At 31.5% G+C, this 19,698-nt stretch overlaps 2 protein-coding genes across 2 annotated transcripts in view; one reads left to right on the top strand and one right to left on the bottom strand.

The window, feature by feature from the left end:
• Positions 1-19,698, top strand: part of LOC139503028 (protein PTHB1-like) — a 91,527-nt gene that overhangs the window by 24,269 nt on the left and 47,560 nt on the right. The window contains exons 21-24 of the mRNA XM_071292693.1: positions 469-670; positions 1,189-1,416; positions 2,148-2,246; positions 3,306-3,877. Of these exons, the coding sequence (XP_071148794.1) occupies positions 469-670; positions 1,189-1,416; positions 2,148-2,239 (522 nt within the window). The 3' untranslated portion in view covers positions 2,240-2,246; positions 3,306-3,877. The remainder of the gene's footprint in view (positions 1-468; positions 671-1,188; positions 1,417-2,147; positions 2,247-3,305; positions 3,878-19,698) is intronic.
• Positions 10,504-11,283, bottom strand: LOC139504268 (uncharacterized). Its single transcript, XM_071294335.1, has one exon. It carries the CDS (start codon positions 11,281-11,283, stop codon positions 10,504-10,506), a length of 780 nt encoding a protein of 259 aa, XP_071150436.1.

Raw genomic sequence — 19,698 nt, 5'->3', positions numbered from 1 at the left:
AATAATTTCTAAATTAACAGTATTCGCTGCTTTTAGATTCAGCATGTAGTTCTAAAGAATAAGGGTAATAAAATGTTGGCTTGGAGTCAGAATAAAATAAAGCATCATATATAAATAAGAAGATGTGGTATGAGTGCCAATGAGACAACTCTCCATTGTAAAACAATTATAAAGGTCTAATCTTATATGAAATACGAGAAAAGAGAAACACCTCTGAACCACACCAACAAAGGACGACCACTGAACAAGATGTTCCCACCTTAGGACAGGTGCATAAAAATGCAGCAAGATAAAACATTTAATAGGAGCCAACTTTCACCCTAACCTAAACTGGACACACTATAAAATATCAATTGAATAGCTTAACTTTATCAAAAATACATTTAAACAAAAAAAATCTACCAGAAATATTCATGAGTTATTATTATGCCATTCTGTATTAAGTGTATTACATGACTATTATTTTAGGGGTGGGTAGAGTCAGTGGACGCTGCAGTGACCCATGTTTTACGGACCACGCTGGCTAAGGCTGCTAAGGACCAAACACTTAATCCACAGCCTCTACAGATGCCAGAGGATACGACTAAGGTGAAGAAACATGTAGCTCTGATGATTGATAAATTAGGGAAGGGTGCTCGATTAGTGGAAGGACTACCAACTAATGCTGCTGGTAAGAATTAGATAAGATTCAATCACAAGATCATGACACACTCTCTGCACACTTAGAAGCCCTTGCAACAACTCTTTGATGGGTCTGTAGGTGGCTTGTTACAATGTAAAATTTCCTCTTGCTATCCAATTTACTCTCATTTTCCAGTGGCTGTCCAAATTTCTTCAACTTTCTACCCAGATGACCTCTATTACAGGATCTACCTTTTGTATTTAATTGCTAATTTGTTCTCCTGAAAATGCATAAAATATTTGCCATTGGACGTAAGCAACCAACAATCGACCAATCAATAATTTCTCATTTCTTTTGTAAATTCTCTCAAAAGTTCTTTTGTTATTATTCACCAAGTCTGTGCAAAACCTTTGCATATCTTTAACAAATACTATGAAAGATCTGTCCTTAATCCACAAAACAACTTTGAAATAAATGCAGAACTACTACAATGTACTACTTTTAAAAATTTAATCATAGTTATCAAGGTTGTCTATGGCATGAATGAATATTTTTGTATTTTGTAGTTAATATAGCGCCATCACCAAGAAAAGAAAAGAAAGTTTCAGCGACCAGTAAAACAGTGATGGAGAACGGACATATAGACAATAGTGATAATACGGAGACTTTGATTGGTAGTCAGTACGGCATGTCTAAACATAAACGGAAAGAACCAGAAATGTTGTCTATGAATGGTGCCTTAGATGATATGCCCATTCTAGGACTTCCTGCTCAAAATAGACCTGAAGTTGATGGTGAGTGTCTTTTTATTCTATCCTTTTATTTACCATACACAAGAGAATATGAGATGATGGAATTATGTCTTCTTTTAACAGTTTGAGGTTATAAAGCATGTAATTGGCCATTTCAGAATCTAAAGAATCATGGGTAATTTCATTGTTCGTACCCCAAAATGAAAATAACGTCACGTCATTGGTTGAATTTCCATTGTTTATGACATTTTCAACCAATCACGACGTTTTGGTGTACACTTTTGAAAATATTACCCAGGATGCATTAGATTCTGACGGCGAATTGATAGTACTGTGGATTCATTTATTTTTGTTTGGTACGAATTTTCGTGGATTGAGAAAAACCTTGCGTATTTGTGGATATTTTATTTCTTGGTTTTGCCAAATTCTGCAACCCTATGGAACATTTGCAATTTGTTTGAAATTTAATATAGTGGTCCACCTGTAACTAGGAAATCCTTGAAAATTGGTATCCAACGAATAATAATGAATCCATAGTACATACAGATAAAACAAAACACTTTCTTCTGACTACCTAACTGTTAAATAACAATGTCCTTTGTATTATGACACTGGCTTTTCATTACAGTATTGGGAACGATATAAATGAATGATTCATTTTAAAATATGATATACCATTTCTTAGACTTCTCCTCATCTATATTTTTTCTGTATTGCACACAGTTAGAAACGGGTAAAAAAGAGGTTGTAACCAAGGTCTATTTTTTTTCTAGAAATGAATGAAAGAAGAAAAAAGAAGCAGATAGAATCAATGGTACCAGATTTAGATGATATGGAGTCAGGGGAACCAGTCATGGATAACTGAGATTTATGTAAGTTGATACATAGTTTAAATGTCAAGGGAACCAGTTATATACTACTGATGTTTTAAAGCAGTTTGTACATAACAAAATCAGAAGCAAGCCCTGTTGGTATTATATTTCATTGATTACAGAAGGTCCAATTTAGTAAAAAGAAGACTGGCCCCTTTTGATTTTTTTTAAAACTTTCTGGTCACTCCAGAGTTATGGGACCTTAATCATCAGAACATACCACAAGACATCTATCTCAAGATATTTACATGAAACTTGCTCTTTTGAATTATTGTCTGATGTTTCTTGAGATTCAAATAAATTAGTTTAAAATTAAATTCAAAAACAGTAATATGACACTGAAATTTTTCGCTTACATTTTTAATTTTAAAATAAGTAATTACTGAAAAAGCAGAAATTTTTCTGGAAGATTTAATTTCCTATATTTTGTGGAAAGAATATATCCACAAATTTAAAACCCCCATGAAAATTTATTGATATTATTAGTTACATAGTGTGCTATTGATCTAATACGGTATATATGGGGTTAGTAAATTCCATATGGGGTGAGAGCGAATTTATTTCCACCTTAATCATCAATTTCTTCTTCTGTTGAAACCTTTAAGATTTTTTTCTCAGTACCTTTTTGTTTTTATAAAGGGACATAACACCACTACTAACCGTGTATGAAATAAGCCCCGCTTCCCCTCTTATGTAATATGGAATATAAAGGGACGTAACACCACTACTAGCCGTGTATGAAATAAGCCCTGTCTCCCTTCTTACCTAATATGGAATATAAAGGGACGTAACACCACTTCTAACCATGTATGAAATAAGCCACGCCTCCCTACTAACCTAATATGAAATACACACGGTCTCCATCTGGATGCTCTTAACCAATCATATTCCTAGAAATTTATAGGAGGTGAGATAAATGATATATAACATGTATGATATTAATTCCGTTTACTGGAAACAACGATATTAATTTCCCATGAAATCTTATAAAGAGACAAAACCATGAAATTTTAACCCCTCTAACATTAATGTTTTTACAGTATGTTTTTATCTTTTCAGGTAAAAGTGTTCAAGTGCCAAGTGTAACCAACAAATGTCAAAAGTAGCTGTTGATTCCGTCCATTTAGACGTCTTGTCCCGTCCAAAAGATGTATTTTTGTCATGTTGTCAGAATGTGTGATATTTATTATAAAACAGATCTTAGATGTGAAGAATTTTTAAATTATTGTTGAAGCATTTTTAAATGGTTGTGATATTCTGTGTTATAATGTTACTGTTAATTCAGAAATTATTGCGATGTTTTTATTATTGTGAAAATTGCGACAGGGTAATAATCGCAATAATTTAAACTTGCATTTTGAAATTTTTTGTATGAATTTAACAGGATTTTTCTCAATATCACAAAAATTAACGTCACATTTTGATGTAAAATGACAAAATGGCAATAATAAATGCACGCAATAATTTCTGAATTTACAGAACTTCTTTTCTGTTTGTTTTGGAACTGGTATATATTAGTTGTGAATGAATGTTTTGAGTACATTGTAGTATGTTAAACATTGATAGATGAAAGATTATTTCTTTTAAATTATAAGTGCATTTGTTAAGTAAGTTTCATTTCTGATTCAATTGTCATCTATAAATTTATAAAACTTTAAAATGTTTTTTTTTGTATAAATGCTGACAAGGTTCAATTATGGGTTGGTTACAACATTGTCAAATGTTTTGGATTAAGGTAATCAGAAAAAGACCTGCAAAATTTATCATGTGTTTCAAAGATATTTTATTTTGGTATGCACTGTTTTCATTATTAAATATTTCTGGTCATGAATATTAAACATTTAACATTTTGTGTTGGAGACTGTACATGTAGAGCAGTTTTTTTTCAATGAATTTGAAAAAATGCAGTACTTCTAGAGATTTCCAAGGAGTAATTTTCCAAAATGTATTGTAATTAAAAAAAAAATGAATAAGAGATACATGTATTCAGGTTGGAATTTAAAGGAGTAGGGGCAATAAGGCCCTTATTTGGCCCAAAAATTACTGCAAATTTAAAAGTTATCATACATATTTTAAAATTACTGAAAAGTATCTCAGGTAGAAGGTATTCAGAAAAACAAAATAATTTTGGACATTAAACAAGTTAACATGGCAACAAATCATGCCTTAATATGCCTATTTTGTAAAATTTTGTGATTTTCCTTGTTTTTCATCAAATTTTTAAGTATATTTTCGATTGGAAAAGTATGTGCGCACGCAAGAAACAACTTTATATTTGGTGAGATTTTGTAAATAGTAATGATAAAGCTTCAGTTAAATTATTTTGTTGTTTCTTGGCTGCGCACGATGTTTCCACAACAGAAATAAAGATAGAAAACTGCATAAATTCTGAATTTTCATCGTTTTTGTGAAAACAGTATATATTATGACGTAATTGTGACGTCATCACATAAGAATCTTAATGTTTTTCATTTATATTTCTTGACCCTATGCATTTCTAAAGATTATGTTCCAATTTGAAAAAGTTATCAAACATTTTATTTTCTTGGGCCAAAACCAGGCCTTAATGCCCCTACTCCTTTTTTTCATTTCTATGTAATAGATATAAAGAAACGTATGAAAATGTATGTAAAAACTGTATGAGGATTGTATACCATTATTTATTTTTATATCTTGAAACAGTGCTATTAAGTTTGTTTTTAAACTATTTATTTCTAAGAGTTTGCTTTTTGTACAAAATTTTGATTTGTAAGTGCAGTGGTATGAATGGAAAAAAGAAGATTGAAAGCAACTGTATTTGATTGGGAACTATCTTATTTATTTCAATAGGAAGTTGATGAACTAGTTTTTTATGCTATGTTTATCAACAGATCTGATGATTTTGTTAAAATATATCAAATCGTTATACATTCCATTTTTATGTACTTTTACTGCATGCTTGAAAGGTAACTTTGTCATTTTGAAAAAAATTGTTTCATATATTACATGTTGGGGCAATTTGTAGTTGACTGTATAAAGGTATGGGGATTTTCTCATTGCTGAAGGGCGTACAGTTACAAATAAACAGTTACATTCACTTGACTTGGACTTTGATAGAAAGTTTTCTCATTGGCAATCATACCACATCTCCTTCTTGTTACAGAGTATATATAAACAGAAGATTCACAAAATATGTTTTTGAATTTCATTGAATTATTTTTAAAAGGAAAATAAAACTTTTTTTTGTATTCAGAACAAAATGCTTTTATTATGGATTGGCAAAACAAAATAACACATGTAGAATTAAATGAATGTAATTAATTACAGATATAACATAATGAAATTTAGATAAAAGATATGATAATAAACAAGCTTAGCTGAATGTTTTTTTTAAGATTCAATCATTTTATTCACTTTTTGATCTGCATAGCAAACTATTTTCATCTTACTTTGTTAAAACCTCAATTCTGTAGAAAGCTATAAAAACATTAATTCAATATTTTATTAATGTCTTTAAATCTCATTTATCATATGTAGTATTAATAACAATTGTTAAAAGTATTTTAACTAAAAAAGAATATTCATTTCTACTTTTGTATATTGATTATTTTCTGCCTTAACATATTTATTTGCTCTAAATATGTTGAACAAAGTATTGTTATTTCATAATGCCATCAGCTTTTGCTTGCTATATCTCATTTCTAAATAACTTTATAGACCCAGTTTAAAAAATCTCTCCCTTTCGAGGTAAGCAACAAATGATCTCCCCTTAGGAAGTTCAATGAAAAGGGAGGTAATTTTTAGTGTTTGTGTACATACAACTGAATATTCATGTTTATGAAGTGGCTTATTAATTATTAAGGAGGCTCGCGGGTATAAGATTTTCAGAAAAAAATTGACATTAATTTTTCATTACAAATTTTATTTATTACCTTTAGTAGTTGTTACTTTATCATATGGTACAAAAATCATTCCCAAAAAAACCAATTCGTGTTGGCCCCAGGTGATAATAAAATGTGAATATCATTGAAAAAGCTCCAAATTATCTCCCTTTGGTGCAAAAATGCCATTTTTTGGCATTTAAATTGAAATATCTTTTTAAACTCATCTGTGACCTATATTTTTTATTGTCGTTTTCGAACAAGCTGTACATAAACTAAATAATTGTAAAATTTAAGCGATTTCTGTAATTAAGTTTTTTTTTTATTTGATATAACCTCTATTTCTCCTATTAGTTCAACAGAAAAAAATGACATTAACAAAAATGTATTCTTCTTTCGAAGACAGATTGTGAGCGTAAATGAACGGTGACCCCATTTTCTTTATTTCATTTTTAAAGCAATTGCTTTTATGCCGTCGCGTATGGCCATCTTTGTGACCCAGATCAGAGACTCCGCCCAGATCAAGCCATAGTATTTTGTTAAACAGGCTCCTGGTCAGTCATTCTTTAACACCTATGTATGTTTTCTAATGCAATACATAGCTTGAAACTTTAAAAAAAAGTTAGTGGATTTAAGAAGTTTCAGAATATGTTCTTGTAGATGTATTTTTGTATTTAAAGGGTCAACCGTTTGACTATCAAATAATAATAGAATAAATAACATAGAAGTCCGAGTGAAAAAAAGTACATTTTTATAAATGCGATTCCGTTTTCCGCCGTTCGTACGGATATATGGATTCATTTCAGTTGTTGATTTAGTAATGAAAATTTAACTGAATTATCTCCTAATAAATATGGTTTTTTATGTTTAATTTGTGTTTCTTTAAGAGGTCAGGTGCTCTTGTTCATTCATAAAATTATCGTTCATTCATACATTTATCGTAAAATCAAAATCACTACACAGGTTAATGCGTAGTGTCAAATTATTACCTGTAATCTAAAAATAGACAAACTTTATTTGCGCAAATAATTTAGCGGAACGAAACCCTTGTTGAAAACACATAACAATAAGTTCGTTTTCCTTTTCTGTCAAAACTCCGTAATATTTATCGATCACCTTACTAATGAAATGGACCCGTCCAAACGTAGTAGATGCCAAGTCGGTCCAGATGAAGAGATATTTACAATTTGGAATTTTCTAGTTTATTAATACATAGATTGAAAAAAAGTACGTCTTTTAAATATCATGATCAAAACTGGGTTTGCATAACAAATGTCAGATGAAACCATTATCCTCGTCTTTTCAGTGAACAAGTCTACTACGTTTGTTGACACTCGACGGTTCACCGTGTTAGCAATTTTATTTCACATGTTTTCGAAATATTGAAGATCATTTTTCGCAATGTTTCCTAAAAATTGATAAATATCAAAGCAACGTAGAGCTGTTTGTTCTTGTTCGTATAATAAAATTGAGAATGGAAATGGGGAATTTGTCAAAGAGACAACAACCCGACCATAGAAAAACATACAACAGCAGAATTAAGGTCACCAACAGGTCTTCAATGCAGCGAAAAATTCCCACACCCGGAGGCGTCCTTCAGCTGTCCCCTATACAATATATATACTAGTTCAGTGATAACGATTTAATGTCATGTTTGTCTGTGATGACCCCCCCTTTTCGGGATTGCATGAGAATTGTAGTTATCTCGTACCCACATGCACTTGTTTCTATCCATAGGAAGGTCGACTATCCATATAAAACTATTTATATGGATAATCGACCTTCCTATGGATAGAAACAAGTGCCTGTGCTCGTACCGCATCAGAAGGACACATATCAACTGAGCAATAATGTTTGGAACTTAGTTTTAAAAATGATGACAAAGTAACATTATGAAAATATTTTTATTAAGCTGAAATATACATTTATTCTTTACATGTTTATGTCTTGTAAGATATTTTATTTCTTTCCCGTTTTTTAACATTTGCGTCTGGAAAGTTGAAATGTTTTAACTTAATCATTTGTGTTAATGGTTAAATATAAATTAATAATGAAAATTGTTAAAATTAAATCAATAAAGGAAATTATTGCCAAGGAAGTTACAAACACTACCAGGGGATAATCCATGATGATTTCTTTTTGAGTTATATGTTTCAGCACATGTATATTTGACCCCAACTTTATCTTGGTAAACGTGTTGTCTCCTTGTGAAATATAAAACATATTAAAAATGACTTTCTGCTAAAGTCTTTTATTTATATAAAGTTAAAACCTTCTTACTTTTAACTAGACAACACTCATGTCAGGTTTAATTCTTGTATATATGTGGATGAAAAATAAAAGTCCCCAAACATTAACATGGCAGCAATTGCTTTTACAGCCTTTAAGGCTTTGATTCTATCAAGTATAAGATAAAGTTCATTTATAGAAAAATATACAGAAATCTTATATTAAATAAAAAAAATGATTTAGACCTGCAAGCCCCCTAAAGGTCCATCCACTAACACCAATAATAAATTCTGGTCACAAAGTGTTTGCTGGAACAAGTAGCTAAGAAAAAATGCTTGATTATTTCAAACAAAAATAATTATTGGTCGGGTTTACCTCACAAAAAATATAAATATATGTGCTTGCTTATATGTTTTATGAAATTTCACATCACTTTTTATGCATTCAACCATTTTTCATGCCAGTTGGTATTAATGTTGTTCAAACCAAGAGCATGACTTCTGGCGATTTTTAAAAATCTTATACATAGAAATAGAACTGCTCACCACTTTTTGACTTTAGTGAAAGTGAGTCCTACATGCTTGTGTTAACAGCATAATTAGTCCTGGTGTTGAAGGCCTAAAATAATGACATTTATGGACATGCATTAATAAACTTTGATAAAATTTCTATTTGGACCAGTACATTGATAGATATTCATAACAAAAATTAGAATGGAAATGGGGAATATTTCAAAGAGACAACAACCAGATCAATGGGCCTTCAACCAGCGAGAAATTTCTGAGCCCGGAAGTGGTCCTCAGATAGCCTCTGAATAAAAAATTTGCATTAGTTTATAAAACTACTTGGTCTGACCTGGAATGAGCTTTTAAAAACATAGTATTGGAAATATTTCCTCCTATTGGTTGGAGATGGCAATTAAATAACAATGATTCCTGGTTTCTCAGCAATCCAGATCAGTTCAATTAATATTTGATATTGTTAATCAACAAAAATGAAAGAAATAAGATGCAATTATTTTTGTTTGAATTTTTTTTTCGATATGTTTACTTTCTTAGAAATTAAGCATCTGCATAACACGATAGATTTTAAGAAGATAATTTATTTGCAAAGTGCATAAAATAAGATGTTTTTGAATTGCTGTCTTGTTAACATTTACCAAACATTTCCTTTTAGTGTGTAATCAAAGACACAACATCACAATAACAAGACTAAATGGATATCTAGTAATCCCCTAATGGTTATGCCACTTCCCTTGAAAGTAGCAAACATATATGAAAGTCTCTTTTTCACTAAACAATAAATGTGATAAAAAGAAATCATAAATGCCTATGAAAAAAATCCATTCACATCTCCCAAATGCTGTTGAGTGATTATAAGGTTAGCACCTTATTTATTTTAAAAATCTACCTCTTTTTCATAAATTTCTTTTTAACAATGACCTTCATTTACAGATGTTAAATAAACAATAAGCGAAATACAAAAATTAACCAAAATATACAATTGTTTGGTAATTTTCTAACAGCTTAAAGAACAAACACATCATCTTTTAAGTGTCAATATTACTTCTTTACAAGAAGTATTATTTGGAAGGAATAGCCTTATATTTAGAGATAGCTCATTACTGTTAAATGACTTGACCAATTTACTTTTAATTGATATTCACTTCTTACCTATCATTTCTTTACATCAATGCATAAATCACTGGCTTTGTGGTAATATCATCAAAATAAAATTATTTCTTTGTAAAATATGGTGTTCTTGTAATTTTCTTTCAATCAACGAAAATTCTTAAAACAGGGGAACAGAACATCCGCACCCAAATCTACAATCGTTTTCAGGGAAAGGATAGGGAAAGATTAGAAGAAGAATACATTTATAGAGATTAAAGTTCACTACAGTAGAAGACACGGTCTATTAAGAAGCTTGTAATATTCAATCCTGATGGATAATTTCTTTACCAAAATGCGCAATTTGGTTATATCTTAAATGAACAAAATTAAAATAATGTGTCTTTGTAATTTACTTCAAAATCAACACAAATTCCTTAGGGAGAGAGCATACATATACAAGTCAACAATGGCAACAGGTCAGGGTTTCAATTTTATAATACTATTTTTAAATTTTACCAAGTTAGTTTTGCGAGACTTCAAAGTTATATGCAGAATCTAAGCGCAATCAAATATTGATACTTGTTTATCTCCAAAATATTGTCCGTTTGCTATAAACAGTTTGGTATAATTCTTGTTGAAAGCAATTCCATGAGGTACATCCAATCCATCTTCCTTTTTCAGTAGGATGTCAATAAGCTTCCCATCTTTTGAAAGACGATGTAATAGGTTTGATCTCCAGGAAGTAACGTACAGATTATCTTTACCATCCAATGCCATGTCTATTGGTCCATTAAAACCAGGAGATTTATATGAGAAGATAACAGTCCCATTGCTATCAATACCATGGAGTGTATCATTACCTGTATCACAGCAATAGATCATACCCATCTTACCTGTCTTCAGTGAATGCAAGTAGTCGCTTCCGATATTTAATGTTTTTATGAGATTTCCAATCATGCTGAAAAAATAAACTTTTCCCATCCCACTCATAACTATTATCTCCTTAATAACAGTTACTCCATAACATTTGTCGGGAACTTTCATTACTTTGACTGGTACCATACTTGCTATGTTAACAAACTGAATTGAGTGTAGAGATGGTAATGTAACAACTGCTTCGTTTGTTCCTGGTATGAAAGTTATACCCCACGCGGTACCAGCAATGTCACAGTTCTGAATGAGGTCTCCAGTCTCTGACCATATCGACAATGCTTTACGCTTGTCTCCCGTATAACATAACAGCAGCCTATTATCATTTGTTACAACAATGCTAGATATTTTCCCGTTTAAAAAAGGAACTTTAAATTCATTTTTAAGTGTGAACTTTGTTGGCATTTTCTCATACTCTGATGGTATCTGAGCTTGTGTTTGTTTACAGGGTTTGTATTCAATTGAACAAGGAACATATTTTATTACCACCGATACAAGAGAATTAAATGCAGACTTTATTCCTGATGCCTTGAAGTGAAAGTCAATACATTCGTATGACGGGACGAAAATTTGAAAGTCGTTCTCTTTCTTTGCAATATCCACTCTAATAGTATCAGTACTTGGCTTTTTTATCCGTCTTTCGTAAGAAATTCCAATTGTTCTGATAAATCTACGATGGCCTTACATCGGATTTCAATGTCTGAAAGCTCAGATTCGGCCTTTTCGGTAAGATTTTTCTCAGTTTCATGTATTTCTGTCAAAAGTTTCTTTTCTTCTTCATCTAACTCTTGAATTAATTGAAGTTTAAATTTGACTATCGTTTGTACGCTTACCTACAAACAGAGATAAAACCATATTGTATTTGAAGGTCAGAAAAGCTGTGTACTCTAGCAAAACTATCTTTTGATAGACCGTTTCATAGGGACAAAACAAAAACTTGCGTTGATAATGAACTTTCATTCCCAATCAAAATCAACACTTATATAATCTAAATAAAATTTCAAAATTGAAAATTCAAAAATAAAAAGATATACACTACGCCCACAGCTTTGCGATATTAAATCTATTATCAAATGTAATTTTGATGTGTACGCTTGAAAGGACGTCTAGAAAGTGCAATACATTTACATGTATACATTTGAACTGTAATCAATTTCGATAACAAACAAGTCCTGATTGGACAAAAACCTTATTTATAAATCGTGAATATAGACATTTTCCCGTTATTTCTAGTCGAAACGCGGGAACATTCATGTATAATGTATTTACATCAATGTAATACATGTGGTAATATTATATTATAAAAACAAAATCTTGTACATTATGGTATTCTTTTAGTTTCATTTATATAAACATAAACATTTTGAACAAGGAAACAGAACATATATACATAAGTAAATTTTGGCTTTCAGGATCATGACAGGGTATAAATAACTAATGATGTATATGCTGTTTCTACGTACAATCAAATACCGATACATGTTTATCTCCAAGATATTTTACGTTAACTATAAACAGTTTGGTATAATTCTTGTTGAAAGCAATTCCATACGGTTAATTCAATCCATCTTCCTTCTTCAGTAGGATGTCAATAAGCTTCCCATCTTGTGACAGACGATGTACTGTGTTTGATCTACAGGTTGTTACATACAGATTTTCTTTACCATCAAATACCATTCATGTTGGTACATTGAAATCTGGAGATTTATATGAGATGACAGTTCCTTTGATATCAGTACAATAAAGTGTATCACCAATTGCATCACAGCAATATATCATATCCATCTTACCTGTCTTCAGTGAATATAAGTAATCGCTACCGACATTCAATGTTTTCTCAAGACTTCCAGTCATGCTGAGAACATCAACTTTTCTCATCCCACCTAATACTATCATTTCCTTAATAATAGTTACTCCATAGCATTTGTCGGGAACTTTCATTGCTTTGCCTGGTACCATACTTGCTATGTTAACAAACTGAATCGAGTGCAGAGATGGTAATGTAACAACTGCTTCACTCGTTCCTTGTATCATAGCTGTTCCCCACGCAGGAGCAGCCAGTTTACAGTTCTTAACGTGATCTCCCGTCTCTGACCAAACCGACAAAGTTTCACTCGTGTCACCAGAATAACATAACAGCAGCCTATTATCATTCGTCACATGGATGCTACCTATACTCCCCTTAGAATAAGAAACTTTAAATTCATTTTTCAGTTTGAATTTTGTTGGCATTGTCTCATATTCTGATGATATCTGGGCTTGTGTAGATGTAAAAGGTTTATGTGAAATAGAACACGGAGCAGATGTTATTTCTACCAATCCAAGCGAATCAAATGCAGATGTTGATGCCTTGAAGTTAACATCGATACATTCGAATGACGGGACCAACTTTTGAAAGTCGTTCTCTTGCTTTCAAGTATCCACTCTGATAGTACTCAACAGCATCAATATTTGGCTTTCTGATCCATGTTTTGTAAGAAATTCTAATTGTTTTGATAAATCTACAATGGCCTTACATCGGATTTCAATGTCTGAAAGCTCATTTTTGGCCCTTTTATTAACATTTTTCTCAGTTTCATCGATTTCTGTTATTAACTTCTTTTCATGTTCATCTTACTCTTTAATTAATTGACATTTGCATTTGACTATGTTTTGTAGTGTAGTCGGTTTAGATTTTCTGATATTTTCTTTGTTTTTTGCTCTGTCCTCTACTATTTGTTCTGCAGTTTTCAATAAACCCTTTAAATCTGATGTTACATCGTTCAACAAAACTGAAGACTTTATTCCACGTGCAGCAACATGTGCGATGGGTATTCACGGAGCATGTGCGACAGCACAGCCTTTCCTGATTCGAGCAGTAAAACTCCAAACTCATATCTGGATGGTCACTGCAGGTTCTTTTGATGTTGAAAGCCTTGTCGACTTGAACTTTTTCAAATGATGTTATGTGAGAAACTTAATTGCTTTGTGCATTGTGACACAATCTAAGCACAAAGGATCTTCACAATCAATGCAAAATTTTGCAGCTGACGATAATTTGTCAACCCTAGAACATAGTCCACACATTTGATTTGAAGCCATTATTACTCTAAAAAATAAATAGGTTCTGTTTAAGTATATAATCCAATAGTGAAGCATCAGAAATGTAATTTCAGTGTCATTTGGTCTTTTCTTCAGTTAGAATTGTCTCATTGGCAATCATACACCAACTTTTTATTTTTATACTTACAACCGAGAACAATTATAGTTCTCAGTGTAAGTTGTTGACTTTTAACTGCGAGATGTGCATCTATAGGTATGAATACATTTTAAAACCATATGCACAAACGTGCGGTTGCCTATTATAACTTGCATCGACTTCATATAAATTTTGGTGGATAATTGTTTCTATGGTAATCATAAAACATGTCCTTATAAATTTATATTTTCAATCGTGAACAATTATAGAGAAATGAAGAGATGAGAACATGTATTAACAATATATAAATTAAAAAAACATAATAGTTGTTTTCAATAGACTGATTAGTGCTTGCTGAACCTCCAATAGTTGTTAAATTAATCAAATTATCGCCTTTGTAATTTTTTGACGAGGAGTACAACATATATCTAGTCGAAACTATTTTATAGAAAGCAAGAGGAATATGCATCGTTAACTGTGTGTGATCGAACAATAATTTTGACTTCACACAGATGGTAAAAATATAATTACAAAATAGGTTATTTAAAACATAATGTCAAATCATAACAGCTCCTAAATGAATATATAAGTACATAAAAACCATGATCCTTCCTTACGAATTGTATTGATATGTATATGATTCTTCTTTAGCAAATTATTCTTAGACGAATAAAAACGGCTATTTGAAAATGAACTCTATAAGACAGGGGAGTGGGGTCGATATCCAAATTCATAAGTCAATGACAAATGACAAAGTCATGGCTAAACCAATGAAAAACCTATATACCTTACAGTCAGCTGTACCAAATGGAGTGACTGTTGATACGTCCCCGAACGTTCTAAAGGATACTTTTCACATTATAAATAATAGTTATAAGGGTTCTTCTACCAGAAATCCAGGAATTTTCGCAGACATTTCTTGATTTAAATCTACAATCAGACTGGCGTCAATGATTATCTTAAAAAGCCATATAGCTACAAGGGCTGTTAATGACAAGACACAAACCATACGGAACGGTAATTTGCGGTTTCTTATAACCATAATTGCTTTCTTCTGAAACATATGATATTTCTTTTTATTCACCTTTTACCTGATCAAAGGTTTCCCAGAGGGACGTTTTCGTTTAGAAATGGACATCTTTTCCAGTGCATTCAAGCTATATGAGGGCCATTGATTTTTTTCTCTTAAGTAACAGGATAGCATTACTAATTTTAACCGGATTTGTTTTAGCATGATCAACACAACGAGTGCCACATGTGGAGCAGGATCTGCTTACCCTTCCGGAGCATCTGAGATAACCCCTAGTTTTTGGTGGGGTTCGTCTGGCTAATTCTTTAGTTTTCTATGTTGTGTCATTTGTACTTTTGTTTGTCTGTTTGTCTTTTCATTTTTAGCCATGGCGTTGTCAGTTTATTTTCGATTTATGAGTTTGACTGTCACTCTGGTATCTTTCGTCCTTCTATTTTCGCCTTGATAAGAAATGAGTATACGTTGCTATTTGGAGTATATCAGTACCTATTTTAGTGTTCATTACAGATTTCAAGACAATAGGTAATAACGTTTTATTTGGTAAACACAATTCTTATTGATTAGAACTCAAAAGGAGTCAACAAATAAATTTAGTAACATGGTCATATTTTGTTATATTCCTGTGTTAAAATTCCAATAACCCCTGCAATTAATGATTTTAGTAATATTAACACGTTAAGGGCTTATATTAATGATCAAATTTATTGTTATTCTCTCGTTTTATCTGTCAAAGGTAAAATAACAATGAAACCGAACTGCATGGGAAATTCTAAACCGGCAGTCCTTTATAAAATGGCAAAATCTAAAGCTCAAACATACATTTCTAACGAACGGAAAACAACTGTCATAGTCCTGACTAGGTATAAATATTTTCTAACGCAGATTACATCTGGTTTCAATAGAATAAAACTTAGTAAGTACAACGTAAAAATTATTCGAAACAATTTTTTGAAAGTGTTTAACAGATTTCGAGACAGTAAGTTAAACACCACAATTGGTAAACAAATTGCATCTCTCCAATATGTCATCTATTAATTTTGGCAGAAATATAAAGAAGTTAGATCTTGGTATTCTGATATCGGTTAGAACGTTGGATTTCTCTCTATGTTTAATGCTGTCAAGAAAATGAAGTGAATTTTACCAGCCATTGATGACATGTTGATTGATCGACATGAACAATAAATACAAACTTTAATTTCTGTGGTTAAAATTGGTTGTGAGTTAAAAAGGATATTTTTCAGAGTTGGCAACGAGTAAGGGGAGCAATTGGTGAACTTATCTTACACCAATTACATACCAAAGTAGTAAGTTACGTTTCAATCACATTGATTTTGAAATATTAACGTTTTGCCAATGGCACGATAAAACTGTATCATATCGGATAAAATCTAAAAATGACAACACGCTAAAAGATTATTTTTTTTATCTTCACTATTTGTCAAATTTAAAAGGTCATTATTATATTTAATAACCGTTAATTTTTTTCAAAAACTTAAGTATATTGGATTCCATATTTGTTTGTTTTAATTTGGCTTCTATGTTTCAATTTTTATTAAAAAGTGTTTAAACAATATCCATTTGAACAGATTTTAGAATATGAATATATTGGTAGAAAAAGAAAAATGCCTTTGACATTTTTATCAATGGACATTCATTCACCCGGTATGAACATATTTAATCATATTTAATCGTTATGATGGCACCACACATCATTCCATTTTTAGTTGTATTTCCTATATTTAGTATGCACTTTATTCTTATTCAATAAAAACATGAGTTCGTGGTCTAGTGGTTAAGATCAATGACTACAGTGCTGAAGATCCCGGAATCGAGAGAATTCAACTATGGACTTGTTTGGCTTTATACATATTTTGATATGAGCGTCACTGATGAGTCTTATGGAGTACTAAATTATAATCCTGATACCTTTGATAACTGTTTACACCACTGGGTCAATGCCACTGCTTGTGGACGTTTCGTCCCCGAGGGTATCACCAGCCCAGTAGTCAACAGTAGTCAACACTTCGGTGTTGACATGAATATCAATAATGTGGTCATTTTTATAAATTTCCTGTTTACAAAACGTTCAATTTTTCGAAAACTAAGGATTTTTTTTTTTTATCCCAGACAAAGATTACCTTAGCAGTATTTGGCACAACTTTTTTGGAATTTTGGATCCTCAATGCTCTTAAACTTTGTACTTGTTTGGCTTAATAAATATTTTGATATGAGCGTCACTGATGAGTCTTATGAAGACGAATCGCGCGTCTGGCGTACTAAATTATAATATTGGTGCCTTTAATAACTATTTACATCACTGGGCCGATGCCACAGCTGGTGGACGTTTCGTCCCCGAGGGTATCACTAGCCCAGTAGTCAACACTTCTGTGTTGACATGAATATCAATAATGTGGTCATTTTTATAAATTTCCTGTTTACAAAACTTTCAATTTTTCGGAAACTAAGGATTTTCTTATCCCAGGCAAAGATTACCTTAGCCGTATTTGGCACAACTTTTTTGGAATTTGGATCCTATATATTTTGCTATTTTCTATTCTGAAGAACCTATGTTGATATAATGGAATACAGAAATACATAGACATATATAATAATATTAACCACAGAAATTAAAGTTTGTATTTATTGTTCATGTCGATCAATCAACATGTCACCAATGACTGGTAAAATGTAATTCATTTTCTTGACAGCATTAAACATAGAGAGAAATCCAACGTTCTAACCGATATCAGAATACCAAGATCTAACTTCTTTATATTTCTGCCAAAATTAATAGATGACATATTGGAGAGATGCAATTTGTTTACCAATTGTGCTGTTTAACTTACTGTCTCGAAATCTGTTAAACACTTTCAAAAAATTGTTTCGAATAATTTTAAAAACTATTTACATCACTGGGCCGATGCCACGGCTGGTGGACGTTTCGTCCCCGAGGGTATCACTAGCCCAGTAGTCAACACTTCTGTGTTGACATGAATATCAATAATGTGGTCATTTTGATAGTTTTCCTGTTTACAAAACTTTCAATTTTTCGGAAACTAAGGATTTTCTTATCCCAGGCAAAGATTACCTTAGCCGTATTTGGCACAACTTTTTTGGAATTTGGATCCTATATATTTTATTATTTTCTATTCTGAAGAACCTATGTTGATACAATGGTATACAGAAATACATAGACATACATAATAATATTATAAGACACATGGTGAGGTAACAGCAAATAGAGAAGCAAAGAATGCGTTGGTTTGGAGGCTTTTATTTTATCAGAGAGAATCCATTTTTGTATTTATGATTCTAATGAGCTTACACAGTTTTTAAAGTTTTGATTGTTTTGAAAAATTCATAACTGCTTTAAACTTAAGAGTATTAATGTTGGTACAGAATTTTTCATCTATACATTCTTTCCTTACTTCGGAAAAATATGTACATTCTAAAACATAGTGAAATTCATCTCCAATTTCATTTCTATTACACAAGTTACAATGCTGTTGAACTTTGTACTTTTTTTTGGCTTTTATAAATATTTTGATATGAGCGTCACTTATGAGTTTTATGAAGACGAAACGCGCGTCTGGCGTACTAAATTATAATCCTGGTACCTTTGATAACTATAAAGCAACATAGACTTAGTAAAGTACCACTACTAACTAAACACACTTTTAGGGTACGTTTTGCTGAAAAATAAAATAGTTCAAGATTTTTATAATACCAACAAGTGCTTGTTTTCTTCAACTATCACCGAAATTATTTTAAAAAAATGGTTTAATAACTAAGTGTTGACTATTGGTTCCATAACTACCAAAATGGTGAGCGGGAATGCTGCTGGAAAAAGAATGTTTGCTGGATGAGATTAAACTTTGTCATTACACAGTTATTTTTTTCTTAAAATGGCCTGTATCAAGTCAGGAAGATGGCAATTGTTATCTTTTAGTTCGTTTCTGTATATGTTGCATTGTCGTTTAGTTTTTTGTTGCACTTTAGTATTTCTGTTGTTTTGTTGTTTTCCTCTTATATTTATGTGTTTCCCTAAGTTTTAGTTTGTAACCCGGATTTGTTTTCTCTCGATCGATTGAAGACTTTCGAACAGCGGTACACTACTGTTGCCTTTATGTAGATAATAAATAAGAACATTGCTGTTATAAGTATTCCTGGACGTAAATATAAGTTGTATTTTACCTTTATGAAGCAACGGATTTAACATCCCAATTACGATAATTATTGAATAAAGTGCAATTAATTTACTGATTTTGAACTTTGGAGGATGTTTTTTCTCATTGGTAATCCTACACCATCTGCTTATTTTTTTTAGAAAAGTCATATAAATATTGTTTGTCTTGTTTTGCTGCTGGTCGTGTTTTCTACTAATATGTTTCTTGTTTATATCTTTATGAGTAACAACATAGACAATAAATAAAGGCAACAAGAGTTAACCGCTGTTCAATAGTCATAAATCGATAGGGCAAAAACAAATCCGGGTAACATAACCATCAACCTAAAGAAGAAAACAACGGAACAACAGAAAACTGAACTGCTAATGAAACAAACGCCAATATACATGAAAAGCTAAACACATTAAAATTGGGCAAACATACTT

This window comes from Mytilus edulis, chromosome 14, assembly GCF_963676685.1.
Source record: "Mytilus edulis chromosome 14, xbMytEdul2.2, whole genome shotgun sequence".
NCBI lineage: Eukaryota > Metazoa > Mollusca > Bivalvia > Mytilida > Mytilidae > Mytilus > Mytilus edulis.
This window is presented reverse-complemented; position numbering and strand designations above follow the sequence as displayed.